The 19,343-nt window shown below is 36.5% G+C and overlaps 1 protein-coding gene across 12 annotated transcripts in view; it reads right to left on the bottom strand.

The window, feature by feature from the left end:
* Nucleotides 1-789: 789 nt before the first annotated feature.
* The window catches only part of LRRC49 (leucine rich repeat containing 49), a 147,930-nt gene continuing 129,376 nt past the window's right edge, over nt 790-19,343 (bottom strand). For all 12 annotated transcript variants that reach the window (XM_081160752.1, XM_081160755.1, XM_081160748.1 and 9 more), the window contains 2 exons: nt 10,958-11,111; nt 790-1,449 (listed from right to left, as the gene is read on the bottom strand). In XM_081160752.1, coding sequence (XP_081016878.1) covers nt 1,246-1,449; nt 10,958-11,111 — 358 coding nt within the window. In that variant the 3' untranslated portion in view covers nt 790-1,245. The remainder of the gene's footprint in view (nt 1,450-10,957; nt 11,112-19,343) is intronic.

Here is a 19,343-nt window from a genome sequence, read left to right as displayed (position 1 = left end):
GTTTTGAGGAAACTGAGGTTCAGATTGGTCGGAAACTATCAAGATGGGAGCTCAAGGGCCAAGATACAAACCAAGGGCAGTGTGAGTTAAAAAGCCACGTTCTGAAACATGATGTTAACCTCCCAAACCTGGGCACCCCTTTCTGGGGGAGGATGACCACGAGCTCTCATAGATGTGGGGCCTTTCTCGGAGCTGCAGGAGCAGCCTACCTGCTTCCTCCCAGCATTTCTGTAGGACTTTCTTGTCCTCTTTCATTCTTGTTCACATATTGCTGGTCCTGCTGCCAGGTAACAGCTGCCAGACAGAACGCGAGCAAGTCTGAGAAGTCCTGTTTGCTGACCCGTGAGACTCTTCCGAAGCTGTCCCACCTCTAGCTGTGGTAATGCACTCCAGCCAGCCTGAGCAGCAGGAACTAGGAGGAACCCCAGCTTACATCCTGTTTACCTGCTTGATCTTTAAATGGAATTAGAAAAATTAGAACCTTTCACCCGTAAATCCCTAATACTTCTGAGGTACAGGTACACAAGCCTGCCTGAGAAAAGAGCCCAAGAATAGCTAGCCACAGAGGGAAACACCTTTCAGAGAAGCCGACTTACTGATTGGTAACTGCATTCTACATTCACCAGGATCCCTAAAGACAAAGCCCAGTTTGGACTCATTTTCCTATTTTCTGCCCACAGTGACCCTCAGAATCTCCTGAGGTGCCCAGGGGGTGCGCCCCTAGGAGACCGGGCTCCGACTCAGCTAAAGAGGAACATACAATAAAACGACAATTCTGACTGGAATAATGAGGCAAACACGCTTAGTTTATTAATTTAATAAGTTTAATAATAAACTTATACAAAAGAACATATATTTGGCTTTGAAATCATGACATAAAATAAAAAGGCAAATAACTGGAAATTATCGGTTGAAAGACTGTAGAAGCAACTCATGCTGAACCCTGAGCAAACTGTGCTTTTGGCTACAGCGGGGCGCCAAAGCAAGAACAAAGGTGCAGTGCTATCCCCAGGCCCAAGCTGGCTCTAAATACTGCTGAGTTCCCTAAGGTTGTCTGGTCATCATGGGAAACCAGGCCTGCCTGCTCTCAACTCCTTCCCTTCCTAACCTTGAACTACGAGAGTAGGCATTAATGACGATGCGTCCCAGTTTGTAGGACAGTGTTGGTGTTGCCTTAACTTGTTCGAACTACATGTTTTCAACCTTCAAGAACATAAAACTGCTAAAATCAACTATAAGTCATTTCTATTTTTGGTCAGTTATCTGCTGTAGGCAAAGCTTCATATAGGAATTTTTGTTGCGAGTTTCTATGACTGCGTCCCTAACAAGCTCGATGAACATCTGTGGCCAGAGCTTCTGCAAAGCCTCTTTCTTCATGTTGATTTCCGTGGCTTCCTTCACAAGGTCCTCTATATAAATCTTGCAGAATTTCTTTTTTTCCTTTGTTTCCTGTTTAAGAAAGAACAATTTGCACTGAATCATAATTCATTCAAAAGCCAGTGCAACACTGAGCTGAACCAGAGAAACTTGAAATAATCTGCTCTGACCGCACTTGTCAGAGCAGTAACACTTGCCTAGACAGTCTGGACACAGAGCTGCGCTCCAGAAAAGACAGCCAGAGGGAGCTCCCTCCGGCCCAGCTGACTCTGACCTCTGCTGCACAGCTCTGTGAGAAAATGTGTTTCTCCACTGGAATCGCTGGATCAAAACTACTATTTCCCCCTTGGTAGACATTCTCCTTTCTCAGTCCAGGTAGTTTAGCTCACACAAATCAGCTGAATACACAGATTCACAGCTTCTAGTGATAAATTTATCAGAATACTGACTATCTTAATTGGTATCCATACAGATACCTTAACCATACTCTAAATTCACTATTTTAGGAAAGCATGTCGTGTACATTACACTGACTTATGTGACATAGACCATTTGGACAAAGTTGGGGAAAAGTAGATAAGGAAGGAGAGGAAATAATACAAGCCTGGGACCCAGAGGTTGGCCTTCAAAAGAAACAGTAATAAGCCAGTCAGAGAAAAACAAATATCATATGATCTCACTTATATGTGGAATCTAATGAACAAAATAAACTGACAAACAAAATAGAAACAGAAGCATGGATACAAGGAACAGACTGACAGAGCTCAGAGAGAAGGGGGTGCAAGAAGGTGAAGGGATTAGCCAAAGAACATATATGCATAGCCCGTGGACACAGACGACAGTGTAGCGATGGCCCGAGGGAAGAGGGGCGGGGGCTGAGCAAAGGGGGGAGGGAATGGGGACATCTGTAATAGTGTAAACAATAAAAATAAGGTTTTTTTTAAAAAAGAAAGGATACGGAAAATAAAGGAAAGAAACAGTGCTCTCTCTCAACTTCCGGGTTTGGCAGTCGACAACTGAAAAATCTGGGTTCAAAACACAACAGTGGAAGCTTTGGTCCCAAGGATATTTGGGCACTGGCCCCAGTTTCATCCCAGAGGCTGAAACAAAGCCATGTTGTTTAATATAAGAATTCAACATTAATTCTGGATATTGATATTTTTAGGGGGTATAAAGGCATGATGATGGAAAGCATTATAATATATAAGGAAAAGTCAATGAAACATCAGATAATCAGAATTATAGGAGGATCAATTCATATCAATAAAGAAGAAAAGAAAGGTCAATGAGACAATAGGTTTAACTACTTGAAAAGGGTCTACTGAAACCTCCAACTCAAATCAAAATGTTAAATTTAAAACATCAACAGTTATTGCCATTAAAGTTATACTTACAAAGATTTATAATAACAGGAAAATACATTAAATGTTAAATGGAAAAAAATACAGAATCAAATTTTGATACAGGTTGGTTATAAGAGGGTATGTATTTGTCAAAACTTAGCAATTACACACCTAAGACTTGTATTTCATTGTGTATAAATTTTACCTCAAAAGAAGAAACTATATAAAATACTGAATTTTAATTAATGATATGCATGCTGAATTATTTAGAGAGAAGCATGCTAATGTCTGCAATTACTTTGAAATAAATTTAAAATATAAGGTGGATTTTGATGGACAGATTATGGGGTATATTGTATAGTTATGTGACAAATCAAGTACACTGTACAGTACAATGTTAATAGTAGAATCTAGGTTTGGGTAGATGGCTGTTTACTGTAAATTTTTTCACCTTTGCTGTATGTTTGAAATTTTTATTAAAAAGTTAGAAAAAAAATATGGAAAACTATTGGCAGAAAATATACTGAAGTGTCATTAAGACAGTCTTTGTGTTGTAAAACCATGAGGTTTTTTTTCCCTCTTTTTTCTATTTCTCTTCCTTTTCCATATTTTTACAACTTTTAAAACAACAAAATATGTATTTTACATTCTTGTTTTAAAAGTTGATTTTAGAGAGAGAAGAAGGGGGGGAGAGAGAGAGAGAGAAACATCGATGAAAGAGAAATATCATGGATTGGCTGCCTCCTGCAGGCCCCCTGCTGGGGATTGAGCCTGTAACCTGGGCATGTGCCCTGACTGGGAATCGAACCAGTGACCTCTTGGCGCATGGGATGACGCTCAACTGATTGAGCCACACAGGCTGGGCAAAATATATTTTACATTCTTGATTAATTAAGGTATGTTAATGATAAGTCTCAATTGTCATTAACTTTTCCTAACAGAAGCGTATTTTGGAAATTTCCTTATGACATAAGATTTTTCTAAATAATCACTCACCAGGGGTCAACATGCTGATCTGATTTCATTCATATGCTAAAAACAATAGGTCACTGGTTGACCTATCATAAAAATATGTACAGATTTTGCGGGGCAATAAATAACAAATGGCCCAGCTGGCTACTTCTCCAATGAACCTGACATCTCTACCTCTGAAGTATAGTCTGGGTCTTAGTCACCTGCACTAAGTTAGCTTGTTGATGAGAACAGCATTTAGCTGATCTCTTTTAACACTCTAGGCTACACAGGGACTACCTACCAGGAAGAAAGACAAGAGTGAATCACCAGAGATCGACAACGGAAATGTGCACTGTTTCACAACGAGCAATGCATTTATATAAGTCCAAAGCACAGAGCATATTTAGTGAGTTCCTCTCTTGCAGATTTCTAAGTTTCTTAAAACATGATTTTGAATTAAAAAAAAAAGGTAAAGTTCTAGCAGTAAGGCGAAAAAATTATAGTAATTTCGGTATAACAAAAATTTAAAGACGTTTTAAATGATGTATCTTGTTAAATAATTTATACACAATACAAATAGAAACAAACTTTTCATAATTGGCATAGTGCAACTTTTGGTGCTTTAAAATTTCCTGTTATCATTTCTTCCATTACGTCTTCACAAGCATGTTGATACAGAAATGTATTTGCTATGATAACCATTAATTTAGTAACTGTGCTTGAAAGCATGTTTACGTCATCATTTCTCCTCTCCTCTAAGCCAGTCACGCTGCATCTTGTGCAGTGCGCTCTAAAACGCGTCAGGTGTCTGCCAGCACAACTCCCCTGCTAAGGAGGACATCAGTAAGACCTCTCTTGCCCTGACTGTTAAGGAGTTGTTGTTGGTCTCTGAATAATGCTTTTTCCATTCTCAAATGCTTTCATATACTTTATTTTTTTTCTATCCCATAATATCCTTGTGTGGTTCATAAAGAAAGTCTAATTTCACAAGTCCAATCCTGGAGATGAATATACAATATATACAATATTGTTTCGTTGAAGTAAAATGTTGTTATGAAGATGGTTAGGGGAAGAAAGTATAAAGTGATTTTAACTATAATGACATTGTATTGGGGTTTAATCCATATCTCCATTTTATAAATGGGAAACTAAGGTCAATAGAAGTTGAGAAGCTCGCTCAGGATTAGACATCATCTACTAATATGTGCCTGGAGGAAACTCTAACCTAGTCCTTGAAGAATTTGTAGTCTAGTTGGAGAGCTGCTCCAAATACATGAAAAGCTACCTTAAAAAAATTAAATAGTAAATAAGTGTTGAATGAGATATTTAGACAACAAATATAATCAGTATTCCGAGAATAGAGCCCTTTTGCACTGGGGTGATCAAGCAGACTTCAGAAAGAAGCGTGATATACTGTGAGAGTCCAAGGTCGGGAATCAGGAGGCCTGAGTTCTGGAAGCAGCTCAGTCAGTAACTTACCATGGGATTCTGAGTATCCAGTTTGCCTCATCTGTCTTAAGAACAGGATTGGGTTCTAGAGTCCCTTTCAGCTCTCTGATTCATAAATCATTTTTAGAATGAGTTAGGAAAATGGATGAACAATTACCAAGCATCAGAATTATACATGCCCACCCTCATTTGTGAGGAACCCACTTCAATTAACTCCCCAACAACTCAGGATGTACAGGAGAGAGGGTGAGCACTCTGTGCTGCAGAGATTTAAATATTTTTCAGGAAGTGGGGAGGGAGTACATACGGTGTGCGTGAAGGAATGCTGGATTGTGAGTCAAGAGAGAGTGATTAAGGGACTCGGGCAAGGTCTGTCAGTGGTAGAATCAGGGGCTCAAATCCAAGTTTCCTAGTGGCCCAGTGCTCTTTCCAAAATATTATGTGACTTCAGATTCATTCTTTTCCTTTGATATTTCTCAAAACAGGAGTCAAATTTCCCTGTCTTTACTTCTTGCTTATTCGCTGCTCAGGCCACTTTAATTGAGACTCTGCTTATATGACTCCACTGAAACTATTTCTGTTAAAAAAACCAAAACAACACCCCCTCAAAACCCAATGACCTTGACTGCCAAATTTATCAATTTTTTTTTTCTTTCTAGTTTGTGCCCTTAGTGTATTAGAAAATCATAGCCTTCCCAACCAAGGTCATAAAGATTTTTCTCCTTTTTAAAAAATGAGCCTGGCAGGTTTGGCTCAGCGGCTGAGCATCAACCTAGGATCCAGGGGACCGTGGTTTGATTCCGGGTCAGGGCACATGCCCGGGTTGCGGGCTCGATCCCCAGTCGGGGGCATGCAGGAGGCAGGTGATCAATGACTCTCTCTGATGTTTCTATCTCTCTCTCTCTCCCTTCTTGTCTCTGAAATCAATAAAGATATATTTTTTAAAAAAAGAGAACTTTTTCACTTTTCATCCTGGGATTTTTATTTAATCTGGAGTTAATTTTTGCTGTATGGTATAAAATAGGGTCTCCTCAGTACCACTTACTATGCAGTCTGTCTACACTAGTCTGCAGTACCTGCTATCTGTATAAAGGTTCCTCATTCGCATGGGATAATCCTGGCTCCCCATTTTGCGCATGGGCCTATTTGTCTGCTCCTACACTGCCTTCATTACTATGCATTATGATAATACTTGCTATCTGGTGAGGCAAGTTCTCCCACTTTTACTCTTGTGTATTTTAGGTCTATCAGATAACTTTTTAAAAACTGTGCTCTATCAGATAACTTTTATGACCAAATGGTGAAGTTCCACAAATAACCCTGTCCAAATTTTGATTAAAACTGCCTTATATTTATGAATAGATTTAGGGAGAATTGACATTTTTATCATGTAAAAAGTTCCTGTCCAAGAACATTAGCTCTTCTCTCACAATTTTACAGAAACCTCCATAAAGGGTTTATGCATATTTTATTATTCATGCCTACAATGTTTGCTTTTGTGGTAAATGGCATGTTATTTGAAATTAGTTTTTGAATAAATAATGCAACCTAGATTGCATTATTGACTCCTTTTCTGAAAGCTCTTTATAATTTAGGTAGATTATTGCAAACTATTTTTTGTCATTTATCTTTGTTTATTTTATTCCCTTAATGGGGAATAAAATAGACCCATCCTAATGCTACACCTTAATTTTCCATGATTTCTTGTAGAATTTTTTTGCTTTCATTAGGAACTTTAAAATCTCTGATTCATTGGGAATTTATGCTGGTGTGAGACATAACGACCAAACCCTGCTTTTTTTCTCAGTTTCCTAATTATACTCAAATCATTTGTTGGATAGTCCACCTGGCCAGTTTGAGATTATTCTTTATCATATAATAACCTCTCTTTTGCATTGAGATATATACTTGACTTTTCATTCTATTCCATCAGACCATCTCTTCATAGCAAGTCTGTCTGAACTGGTAAACCTTATAACATGCCTTAACATCTAGCAGTGCTGTTCTTCTTTTTCAGAGCTTTTATGGCTATTTGTTTATCTTCCCACAGGTATCATAGGATCAACTTGTTTAAAAACACATTTGAATGAAAAATTTTTTGCACTTTTATTGGAATCACATTAAATTTTTAAATTAACTCAAGGAAAACTAACATTTTACTTTAGGTCCTTCTTATCCAAAACATGGCAGGTTTTTTTCATTTGCATAAGTCTTTTGTGTGCTTCATTAATGTTTTAAAGTGTACTTCGTATAGCTCTTGCATATTAGTTTCTTAGTAGATATTTTATCTTTTTTTGTTGTTACTGTGAGTTGGGTCTTTCCTCCATTACATTTACTTTTTTGTTATTTATATATATGGAAGCTGTTGATTTCTGCTCCATTACGAAATTTTCTTTTTTTAAAAATTTATCTTTATTGTTGAAAGTATTACAGATGTCCCCCTTTTCCCCCCTTTGACCCCCTCCACCTCGCTCCTGCCCCCTCCCCAGGCTTTTCCCCCAACTATTGTCTGTCCATGAGCTATGCATGTATGTATGTAAGTTCTTTGATTAATCTCTCCGCACCCCACCCCCCTTCCCTCTGAAATACATCAGTCTGTAGCATACGGCAATGCCTCTAGATCTATTTTGTTCATCATTTTATTTTGTTCATTAGATTCCACATATAAGTGAGATCATGTTATAGTTTATCAATTAATTCTCTTGGGATTCAATAATATTTGAAAATGGTAAGTTCACTCCCTTCTTGTGAAATTACTAATGATTTCTTTCTCTGGTCTAACTGTATATTACTTATTTTGATAAATAATAATGGTGATATTGGACATCCTTGTCTTGATTCTGACTTCAATAACGCACTGATGTTCTATTGCTGTGCAAAGATTACCTCAAACTTGGTGGCTTCAAAACAACACAAGCTATCGCACAAGTTTCCATGCGTCAGTCCAGGCATGGCTTAGCTTGACGCCCTGCTCAGAGCGTCACAAGGTGTCAGCCAGGCTGTGTCCTTTTCTGAAGCTTGGAGTCCTCTTCTAAGCTCAAGTAGTTGGTGGCAGAATTCACTTCTTTGCAGTTGTTGGACTGAAGTCCCATTTTCTTCCTTGCTGTCAGCAGGGAATTGCTCTCTAGAAGCTTCTCACAGTTCTTTCCTGTGTAACCTTCTCAAAATATGTTGGCTTACTACTTTAAAGCCTGTAGGAGACTCTCAGGGAAATCTTGAATCCCTTTTTAAAGGATTGCCTGATTAGGTCAGGCTCAACCAGGATAATCTCCTTTTTATTAACTCAAAGTCAACTAATTAGGGATCTTAATTATATCTGCAAAATTCCCTTACCCTTGCCATCTTCCACTGGTTAGAAACAAGTGAGACATTTTACCTGCACTTAGGGGAGATACAATCCGAGCGCGTGCATAGCGGGGGGTGGGAACTGCAGAGGCCACCTTACAATTCTGCCTCCACTAATGCTCATCTTTCTAGATTTCCCCATCACGATGATGTTTACTATTCAATTTCTAGTTATCCTATTTATTTCGTTAAAGAAAATTTAGAACAGGTGTTCAATTATGTGAAATGCCTTTTCAACACCTATAGGAATCATCACAATTTTTCCACCTTAGGTCTATTAATTTACTAGAATAAACTACACTTGGCTGCAATGTTTGTTATTCATTTAATGTTCTGCTGTATTCTGATTGGTAACATTTAAAAGGATTTTTGCAACATTAATATTCTTAGGTATCTGGTCTGGTTTTTCTTTTTTTGTGCAATCCTGACAGAACATGTTATGCTGGCAACCTTGACAAAATGTAAGTTTTCTTTCTTTTTCAGTACTCTTGAAAAATTTAAAAATCATTGGAATTGTCTGCCTCTTAAAGAGTTGGTAGATTTCTCTATGAAACTGCCCCTGTTCTGAATGCAGCTCTTTGACATTTTTCTTAATGTCTTTTATAGAAATTGTATTAATTTTTGACTCATAGAACCATCTCCTTTCAGGAAGAGAAGGACTCATAATCCTGACAGCTTGGCTTTCATTTTCCTCTTTTTACAAAATCAGGAAGCCTCTAATGGCCAAAGGATTACGTTGTCTCTTTCACAGAGCCCTCTTATTACCTTCCAGTCTCATCTTTTAACACCACCCACCTCAATCTCTGTGCTTCAATAACACTAAACTACTTACAGTTCCTGGCCCTCTCCTTATCTTTTTATACTTCTATGCTTTTTATTCACACTGTGCTATTTGCCAGAATCGCCCTCTTCCCTTTGATATATAGTTTTTTACCCTTTAAGACTGACTTCAGGAAGTTTCTCTAGAAAGCCTTCCTTGGACAGGGTTAGCCATCCCTCCTGCACTCTCTTGATATACTGATTTGTAATTATCTCTGTGTATGTCCATCTCCTCTAATAGAATGTACGATCCATGAGGATAAGACAGGAACTTCAGACAGCCCAAGTACTATATGTGATAGGTACTCAAAATATGATTTTTGAATGAGTGAAAGTATAAATGTAGACAGAATTAAGAAGAGACAGAGGATTAGCTGACTTTAAGTATTTAAAGAGTTTTCCTAAGAAAGAAATGTTCTCTATTCAACACAAAGCAGTACTAGATTAATTAAATGAAAGTAATTAGCTTAATTTGGGTAGGAATTGCTTCATAGTTGGAGTTGTTCAGCGATATGCAGCTGCGTCATGAAGCAGTGACCTTTCTTGCACTAGAAGAATTGAAAGCAGAATCTGAACATCTTTTAGGATGCTATAAAAATATTGTTACATACACTGAGTTTTCAAGTGATTTTCAAGCTATGATCCACAAAGCTCTATGGGTTCCAAAGAGAAGCTTCAGGATTGGAGTCAAATGAGGGGAGAGGAAAAGAAATCCAATCAAATGGAGCTCCGAACCCTTACCCTTCCTCTACAACACCAGCTCTGCTCTGATGCTTTGTTTTGACTAACTGGGTTTTCAGCTACAATATGGTTTGAATAAAGAGTTCCATAGCTGTTAAAAAAGCACACATTTGAAAACTACTTGCTTATTTCACTTCAAATTTTATATACCTATGATATCTCTATATATAGATGGCATATCTATGTATCTGTATTTATGTATAGTGCCTTGCACATGAGTCATAGGTGCTCAGTCAGTGCTACCTGATGTCTTTGTCTATTCTTTTGCCCTTTGGTCCCTCAAAATCTCTTATAGAATCTAACATTCTATTGTTCATTAGATGACTCTTTCTTCAGATTTTTCATGGGCTCCATCAAGGCAGAAACTGCATGCTTTTCTTCTTTGTAGCTCATGCAGCACCCTAACATTGCATCCCCACAGTAAACCTCTGAATACTTTGAGTGTGTAGTTACAATGGAAACAGAACAAGCCCAAATTATATGATTAAGAATACAGAAGTTAATGGTGTAGAAAATTGAAAGAAGTAAATTAAATCATCAAGGACTCAAGCAAAGGGAACAGAAATGTGTCCTCTGCCATTCTGGCATGGGCTAGTTAAGTATTCACAGCAATTCCTAGAGCCCTTTTCTTAATTCAGAGGCATTAGGACCCTTGGTCCTACTCTGGTCTAGATTTTTGGTACAGATTTCTTTTGAAGATTTTTTTCCCTGCAGAAATGAAGATATTGGAACTATGGGCTCTACTTCTTCCTCATGCCTTGGTGCCTACTGTCCCCACTTCTGTATATTTAAGGCTGGCTAACACTCCAGAACAGCAAAAACACAAAAAGGTTATCTCAACTGCTGGAGGAGAAATGTACAGCCGCTAAGTCCTAAGCCATGTGGGATATATCCAGGCATTAGATTCCAAAAATCAATGGTAGTTTTACCTCTAGCTTTTCATTATAAAAGTCTCTTGTGGTATAATTCAGCATAGCACGATTTGTGTTTTCTCCTACAAATCTTTTGCTATCATTATTTTCTTCATTGACAATACCAGGTTTTTTCCCCTTGGTTTCTTGCAGATACCGGAATTGCTTCTTCCTGCAGAAAGACAGTAAAGAGACAGAGAGTTACTTAACAGACTTATTAACGTATGTCCATTTCTTTGTTGATTTAAGAACAGAACATATACTCTTGAATATGTTTTGTGAGTTTGAGTTAATTATTTACTTGAGCTCAGTTCAGTACCCCAATCTTTCTATTAATCAAGCTATTTAGCACAAATTTTTAGTCTACCAGTCATCAACATAAACATGTCTCAAGCACTTCTAAAGTGAAAAGAAACTCGACTTAAAAAACATCAATACAAAAATTAAGTCATCATAGAGCACAAAACCACCCAATTAAAGAGGTAGTAGGTCAAACCTGCAAAGTCTTTATATTCTATAAAACATGTTAGTTATCCTCTTATAAAGCACACAAATAGTTCATAATTCCACTATGCAGTTCAGTAGTATTATTCATAGCTAGAAAATGGAATGGGATACTGGTTTAGGTTCAGGCAAAACCAAAACAAGCAGAAAACAAAAAACTTCCAACTGTTAGTGTATCAGGGCAAGACCCCAGCAGGAGGTAAATAATGAAACAGGAAGGCTCATTTGGTTATGAAGAAGAACATAAACTATGCTCAGTGTCACTCACAGACCCACAGACCCATGAGCCGAACCCAGAGGCCTGCAACTCATCCTCCATGAAAGTTGCTTCTGGTTTCCACACTTAGAGTGTCTGTACATGAAGTGATAGTCCTACTTGGCCGGAACTTAAGACTGGGAACAGAAGAATGTTTCTTTTAAAATTTCTTCCTTTTTCCAATTTAAAAGTGTAACACGATCATTTTAGAAATTGGAAGGAATACAAATTTTGAAAAATATAGAGAAATAGATTAAAATCATTCATAAATCTATAGCACATAAATATATATATAAATCTATAACATTGTTCCCATTTGACATACTTCATTTTAGGCTTTTTGTATAAATTTTTGTAAAAAGTTAAGATCATACTAAACATCCAATTTTGTATACTGTTTTCACTTAATGTTATACAATTGGCTTTTCCATGTCATTAAAAATTAATAATTTTGCCCGGCCAGGCGTGGCTCAGCAGTTGAGCGTCAACCTGGGATCCAGGCGATTGGGGTTCGATTCCCGGTCAGGGCACATGCCCGGGTTGCGGGCTGCAGCCGATCAATGACTCTCTCATCACTGATGTTTCTATCTCTCTCTCTCCCTCTCCCTTCCTCTCTCTGAAATCAATAAAGATATATTTAAAAAAAAAATTAATAATTTTGCCCTTCCTGGTGTTGCTCAGTTGTCTCGTGCACTGAAGGGTCACAGGTGGGATTCCCGGTCAGGGCACATACCCAGGCTGCAGGTTTAAGCCCCCGGGAGGCAACTGATTGATGTTTCTCACATCAATGTTTCTCTCTCTTTCCCTCTCCCTTACCCTCTCTCTAAACATATTTTAAAAATTAATAATTTTAATGAATATATAAAAATCAATTATTATATAGAACACAATATATCTAATCAATCATTTTTACTGGATATTTAGGTAGTACAATACTCTCATTTTTATAAAGAAAAAAGTGAGTAACATAGGTCTTTATCTACATTTTCTTCGATTTTTAAATTACAAGAGTAATGTAAACATGCATTTTATATCACTTTTTTTAGTATTTTCAAGTAATCAACTTTTCACTAATTCTGTTTTTAATGTTATTATTTCTTTTTTTAGCTCTTCAGAATTATTTTGCTGTTCTTTCTCTAATTTCTTTAGGCACAATGTTTAGCTCATTCATTTTCAGGCTTTATTCTTAATATATTCATTTCAAGGCTAAAATGTTTCCATTTAGTACCATGGTAACTTGATTCCACAAGTTTTGAAACGTCATATTTATTAGATTTCAGTTCAAAGTAGTCTCAAATTTCCATTATGAAACAGTCTTTAACCTGTGGGTTATTTAGAAATTTTCCTTAATTTTCAAATATGTGGGAATTTCCTGGTTAACATTTTGTAATTGAGTTAAAGTTTAATTGCATTTTGAACAGAGAACATGGAATCTGTTGACATTTGCTTTACAAATAGTATTTGGTTATTTTTTTTTAAAATTGATTTCAGGGAGGGGAAGAGAGACGGAGAGATAGAAACATCAATGATGAGAGAGTCACTGATCAGCTGCCTCCTGCACGCCCCCTACTGGGGATTAAGCCTGCAACCTGGGCATGTGCCCTCACTGGGAATCGAACTGTGACCTCCTGGTTCATAGGTCAACAGTCAACCACTGAGCAACGCTGGCAAGGCTATTTGGTTAATTTTTGTAAATATTCCATGTCTGCTTGAAAACAATGTACAATCTGCAGTTGTTGGGGGCAATGTTCTCCAAATGTCCATTAAGTCAAATTGTAAATCAGGTTGTTCAGATATTTCACCTTTTTTCTATTAACTGCCCAGAGGTATATGAAAACTTCCCAATGTGATGTGGATTTGCAGTACTGTCAACTTTTGGCTTAAACATGTTTAAGGGTATGCTAATGGGCACACACAAATTAAATTAGCATATTTATCATTGTATTACTGGTGAACTGAACCTATTATCATTTTGAAATGATCCTCTTTATATTTCTAGTATTGCTTTTAACCTTAGTCTTTTTAGTCTTCAATGGCTTTCTGTTTTTATTTTGGTTAGTATTGATGTTGTTTATCTTTTCCCACTTCTTTACTTTCAAACTTTATATAATCTTATGTTTCAGATGTGTTTCCTGTAATAACATATAATTGAACTTCTTTTTCCCCCCCAGTCTGACAATCTTTGGCTTTTAACCAGAATAATTAGTACATGTGCATTTTATCATTGAGGTGGATTGGTTATATTGGTAATCATAATTAAGAACTCCCTTGAATCCATGCCCTTTACAATGTGATTTTGCAGCTAGGGAAAGAATAGCTCTAAGTCCCTTAAATTTTGCTCTGTGATTTGCTTTGACCAATACAATGTGGAAAAGGATAGTGTGTCAGTTCTTAACCTAGGCCTCAAGAGGTCTTACATGTTTCCACTCTCTCTTCAAACCTTCCCTCTGCCATAAAAACCAACCAGGTGGAGCAGAGATTTCTGGAGTATGACAGACCATGTGGAGCAGAGACAAGTTGTCCCAACTACGGGCCTTCTTAGACCAGCATATAGCTCACCAACCCCCAAACAAATGACAAAGTCAGGCTAGATCAGCAGAGCTGCCTGTCCAACCCATAGGGGACTGCAGATGCACGAGGAACCTGGCTGAGGCCAGAAGAACCACCCAGCTGATCTGGAGACTGGGGTTGGGGGCAGAAGGGGGGGATGTGTTTTGTTTTAAGACACTGACTTATGGTATAAATGTTAAGTGCTGATATAGCAGTATTTAGGCTAAATTTGATATTTTTTTCTTTCTAGTTGATTCACATGTTCTGTACTTTTTCTATTTTACTTCTCCCCATCCTCCTATCCCTACCCTTGCTAGTTTGAAAGCTATATATTCTTTTATTCTTTGGTTACCATAGAAGCTACAATATGCACTCTTAACACACTGACATCTAAAGTTAATTACTGTATCTCCATCCTAGACAATACAAGAATCTAGAATACTGTATCTCCATTTACTCTTTCATAATACGTACTACTGTTATAGTGTATTTTATATATATTTAAGATTTTTTAAAAAATAGTTTATTGATTTTTGGAGAGAGAGGAAGGGAGAAGGGGAGAGAGAGAGAGAGAAACATCAATGTGAGAGTGAAACATTGATTGATTGCCTCCTGCATACCCCACACTGGGGATTGAGCTGCAACCCGGTCATGTGACCTGACTGGGAATTGAACCAGCAACCTGTTGGTGAATGGGATGATGCCCAACCAACTGAGCCACACTGGCCAGGGCTATTTCTATATTTTTAAACTTCACTACATATTGTTATTGTTGCTTTATACAGTCAATGTTCACTTGGCTTTATCCTACAAATTTAAAACTTGCTCTTCAGCTCTTCTTGCACATCAGACCTGTTATCTGGGATCACTTACCTTCTCCCTTAATTATAAGCTTCACTATTTCTTTTAGTGCAGGGATACTGGAAAGAAATCTCTTAGGTCTTGTTTTTATTATTTTGTTTTAAAATGTTTATTTCATCTTCATTATTGAAGGACATTTTTGTTGTGTATAGAATTCTAGGTTGGCAATTAGTTTCCTTCAGTATATAAAATGATATCATGTATTATCATGTCTTCTGGCTTCCACTACTTCTGTTGTGAAGTTAATTGTTGATGTGGATTCTTTTGAAAATAAACCCTCTTTTCCTGGTTGTTTAAAAATTTTTCACTTCATAGGTGGTGTTCTGTTGTTTCACTGTAATGTGACTAATGTAGACTTCTTTTAATTTAACAAATTTGAAACTGGTTGAGCTTATTTAATGTGCAGATTAGTATATTTCATCAGTTCTGAAAAATAATTTGCCACTACCTCTTTAGATATTACCTCTATCCTTTACTCTCTGTTGTATCTTTCTAAAACTCTCATCAACATATGTTAAGTCTTTTAACTCAGTCCATTTTCAAATTTCTTTTTTAAAAAATATATCTTTATTGATTTTGGGGGGGGGGGAGAGAGAAAGAAACATCAATGATGAGTCACTGATTGGCTGCCTCCTGGATGCCCCCTGCTGGGGATCAAGCCTGAAACCCAGGCATGTGCCCTGACCAGGAATCGAACCGTGATCTCCTGGATCCTAGGTCGATGCTCAACCGCTGAGCCAGGCCCGGCCAGGTCCCACCTTCAAATTTCTTAACTGCTTTCCCTGTTCTCCTTTTTCTTTGAGATGCATTCTGCAGATTCCTCTAGCCTATTTTCCTGTTTACTGATTTTCTTTTCTTTTTTCTTTTCATAAAACTTACATTTCAATATATTCCAATCAAAGGCAGACACAGACTTTGTGGAGATTGAAGCATCTATAACTTTATTGTCTTTTTTTTTAACAACGTGAATACAAAATTGTGAATATAAAATGCCATTACATTTCTGAACTTCAAATAGGCCCCACTGATTCTCTTTGAACTATATCTAATTGACTGTAAAACCTTTTAATTAAGTTTTAATTTTGCTTATTGTATTTTTCATTTATTGAAACTGCTTTGGTTTCCTTTCAGATCTGCTGGGTCACTTTTTAAAATTTCCTCTTCTCTCCAGATATTTTCAAACTTTTCTTTTATATCATGAAATATACTAGGCATAGTCATTTTATAACTTATGAGTGATAATGCAAAATCTAAAGTATTCATGGGTCTGTTTCTGTGGTCTACTTTTTTCTGCATGTGGTGTTTTATTTCCTAGTGGTCTGGTTATTTGTTTGCGTGTGTGTGTGTGTTGGTTATTGTTTAGTTCTTGTATGTGGTGCTTTATTTCCTAGTGGTCTTGGTTATTTGTGTGTGTGTGTGTGTGTTGGTAATTGTTTTTAAAAATTATCCATGGGGTCCTGGCCTGTGTGACTCAGTTCATTGGGTATTGTCTAGTGTACTGAGGGGTTCCTGGTCAGGGCACATGCCAGGGTTTTGGGCTTGATCCCCAGTAGGGGGCATGCAGGAGGCTGCTGTTTGATGTTTCACTCACATCTATGTTTCCCTCCCTCTCCCTTCCTCTCTCTAAAAATCAATTAAATAAATTATACATGGGGATTCTTTGAGGTAGGATGAAAGCAAATTCCTCCAGATAGGAGGAGCATTTGCTTTTCCCAGGTGTCCAGAGATAGTAACATTTAAACTTTGTATTATTTATTTTTTAAAAGTCTTTATTGATTTCAGAGAGAGGAAAGGAGAGGGGGAGAGACAGAAACATCAGTGACGGAAGAGTCATTGAAAGGTTGCCTCCTGTATGCCCCCCACTGGGGATCAAGCGTGAAACCCAGGCATGTGCCCTGACTGGGAATCGAACTGCAATCACCTAGATCATAGGTTGATGCTCAACTGGTGAGCAATGCCAGACCGGCACTTTGTATTATTTTAAACTGCCTGTGTATTATGAATTCAGGCTGCAAATCTATAAGAGAACTGACTTTTGGTTATAACTTCTTATAGACAATTTTCCCCCTTTTCTGCTCAAACCAAGGCAACTTTTCTTGGAAAATCTTCAGAGTGGGAAGAAAAAAGGTTTATTTCTGATAAACCCTTACCTTGATGATGTAGCCATTTGGGTTCTAGCTTAATCTTGGGATGATTTCAATTTATAGTCACCATTTTAGATGGGGTTCTGGGCTGTGATTTCTATCCTTCCTTCTTTGTGGCTAGAAAACCCAAATTTAAGTTTCCCTGAAATGCCTCCAGGTCAAACATAGCCTGTGTGCTCACTTTCTCAATGTTCTTTCTCCCATAGATCTTGGCCTAGTAATTATGTTTTATATTGTCATCTCTTCAATACTTTTATGGAGATTTAAAAAATTTTATCCAGCATTTTTAGTTGTTTTTAATGGTGAAAACAACCTAACTCACCATTTTCAGAAAAAAAGTCCAATATATTATCAATGAAAATTTTCACATTGTACAGACATACACAGAGTAAAATTTGAAAACCACTTCTCAACTTCTCCCCCACCATTCCAACATCCACACTCTTCCAGGTACTTAATTTTTTAGCTCCCTTTTTATGACTCTATATTTATATGTATACATATTTATTTTGTTGCTTTTTATAATCACAGTGGATCATAATATAAATATTGTTTTATGCCTTATTTTATTCAATTAACTGTTTGCCTCTGGATTATTTCATGCCAGAACAGGAGATCTACCTTCATCTATGTGTACCTTAATCTATAATGATCATATTATAGATAATATCATATAGATACTACATCCATATTGTAAAAGTATCATGATTTATTTAGTTTTCTCTATTCTTAGGCATTTAGTTACTTTCCAAAGTTGAGTTACTACAAACAGTAAAGCAATGGCAGCCTTGTACATATATCTTTCATGCCAATATATATATATTCCTAGTGCCAGGACTTCTGCATTTAGAAAAGAGTTAGATACTGCCAAACTACCTCCTCCAAGTTACAGTTTTGATAACAGTATAGAATGTATATTTCCTTGAATACTAATAAATCTTTGATATTATTGCTTTAAAAATTTTTAAGTCAATCTCATTGGCAAAAAATGACATCTCATTTTAATTTCAATTTTATTTCTCTAATTACAAGTGAGTTTGATCTTTTCTTATGTTATTTGGCCATTTGTGTTCTTGTGAATTCTCTATTTATACACTTTGATTTTATTTCCTATCATGTTGACTATCTTTTTCTTACTAAATTTACAGAACTTCTTAAAAAATTTGTTAAACATGTTGCAAATATATTCTGTCTGATCATGTCTTTTGACCTAATTATAGCTTTTATCATATAAAACTTTCAAATTTATTGAGCAAAATGTGTCAAACTTTATAGAAGTATTAGAAAGTACAGTAAAATAGTTTTTAAAATTTGGGATGATGAATGCCTTCCTAAGATACAAATCCATCTTGTTTAGTTTACTGAGAAATCTCATTAGGGTTTTTCATTGGGAATTTAGTAAATCTGTGATTTAATCTGAATAAATTTGCACCTTTTTACTATTAAGTCTCAGAAATCATTAATAGTGCACATCTCTCCATTTCTTAGACTTCTTTTTTTATTACTAAATTTTTTTTTTTTTTCATAGTTACTTTGTGTCAGGTGAATGTGCTGGTATTTAAAGTTTTTATTGCTTCTTTAAATAGTATACTTTCTCTAATACTATTTTCAATAGTTCATTATTGTAATGAGGGAGTGTTAACTATTTTGGTATGCTGAGGTGGTGTCTGACCTCCTTGTATATTCTGACTAGTTGTAAAATGTTTACTACTTGAGCTCTTAGATTTTCTTAGAAAATGATCTTTATAAAGAGTGAATTTTTGCTTTTACTAGATAACTGTTCATTTTTCAATTTCTTCTTTCTTTAAAATTTTCTGTTATCTTTATGAATTTCTTTCCTCCATTTTCTTTTACTTTATTTTGGTTATTCTAGCTTCTTGAATTAAGTCTCATTTATTAATTTCTAATCTTTGTTTTCTAATAAGTATATTAAAGACATATCATTTCTTCTCAGTACATTTTTAGCCACATTCCACAGGTTTTGACATATAGAATTTTTGTCAAATTCATTTATGTGACTTATGACTGGTTTTATTTTTAAATTTTTTTTAAACCTTTTTAAAATTGATTTTTAGAGAGAAAGGAAGGT

Source organism: Miniopterus schreibersii (genome assembly GCF_964146895.1).
Source record: "Miniopterus schreibersii genome assembly, chromosome: 1".
NCBI classification, from domain to species: Eukaryota; Metazoa; Chordata; class Mammalia; order Chiroptera; family Miniopteridae; genus Miniopterus; species Miniopterus schreibersii.
This window is presented reverse-complemented; position numbering and strand designations above follow the sequence as displayed.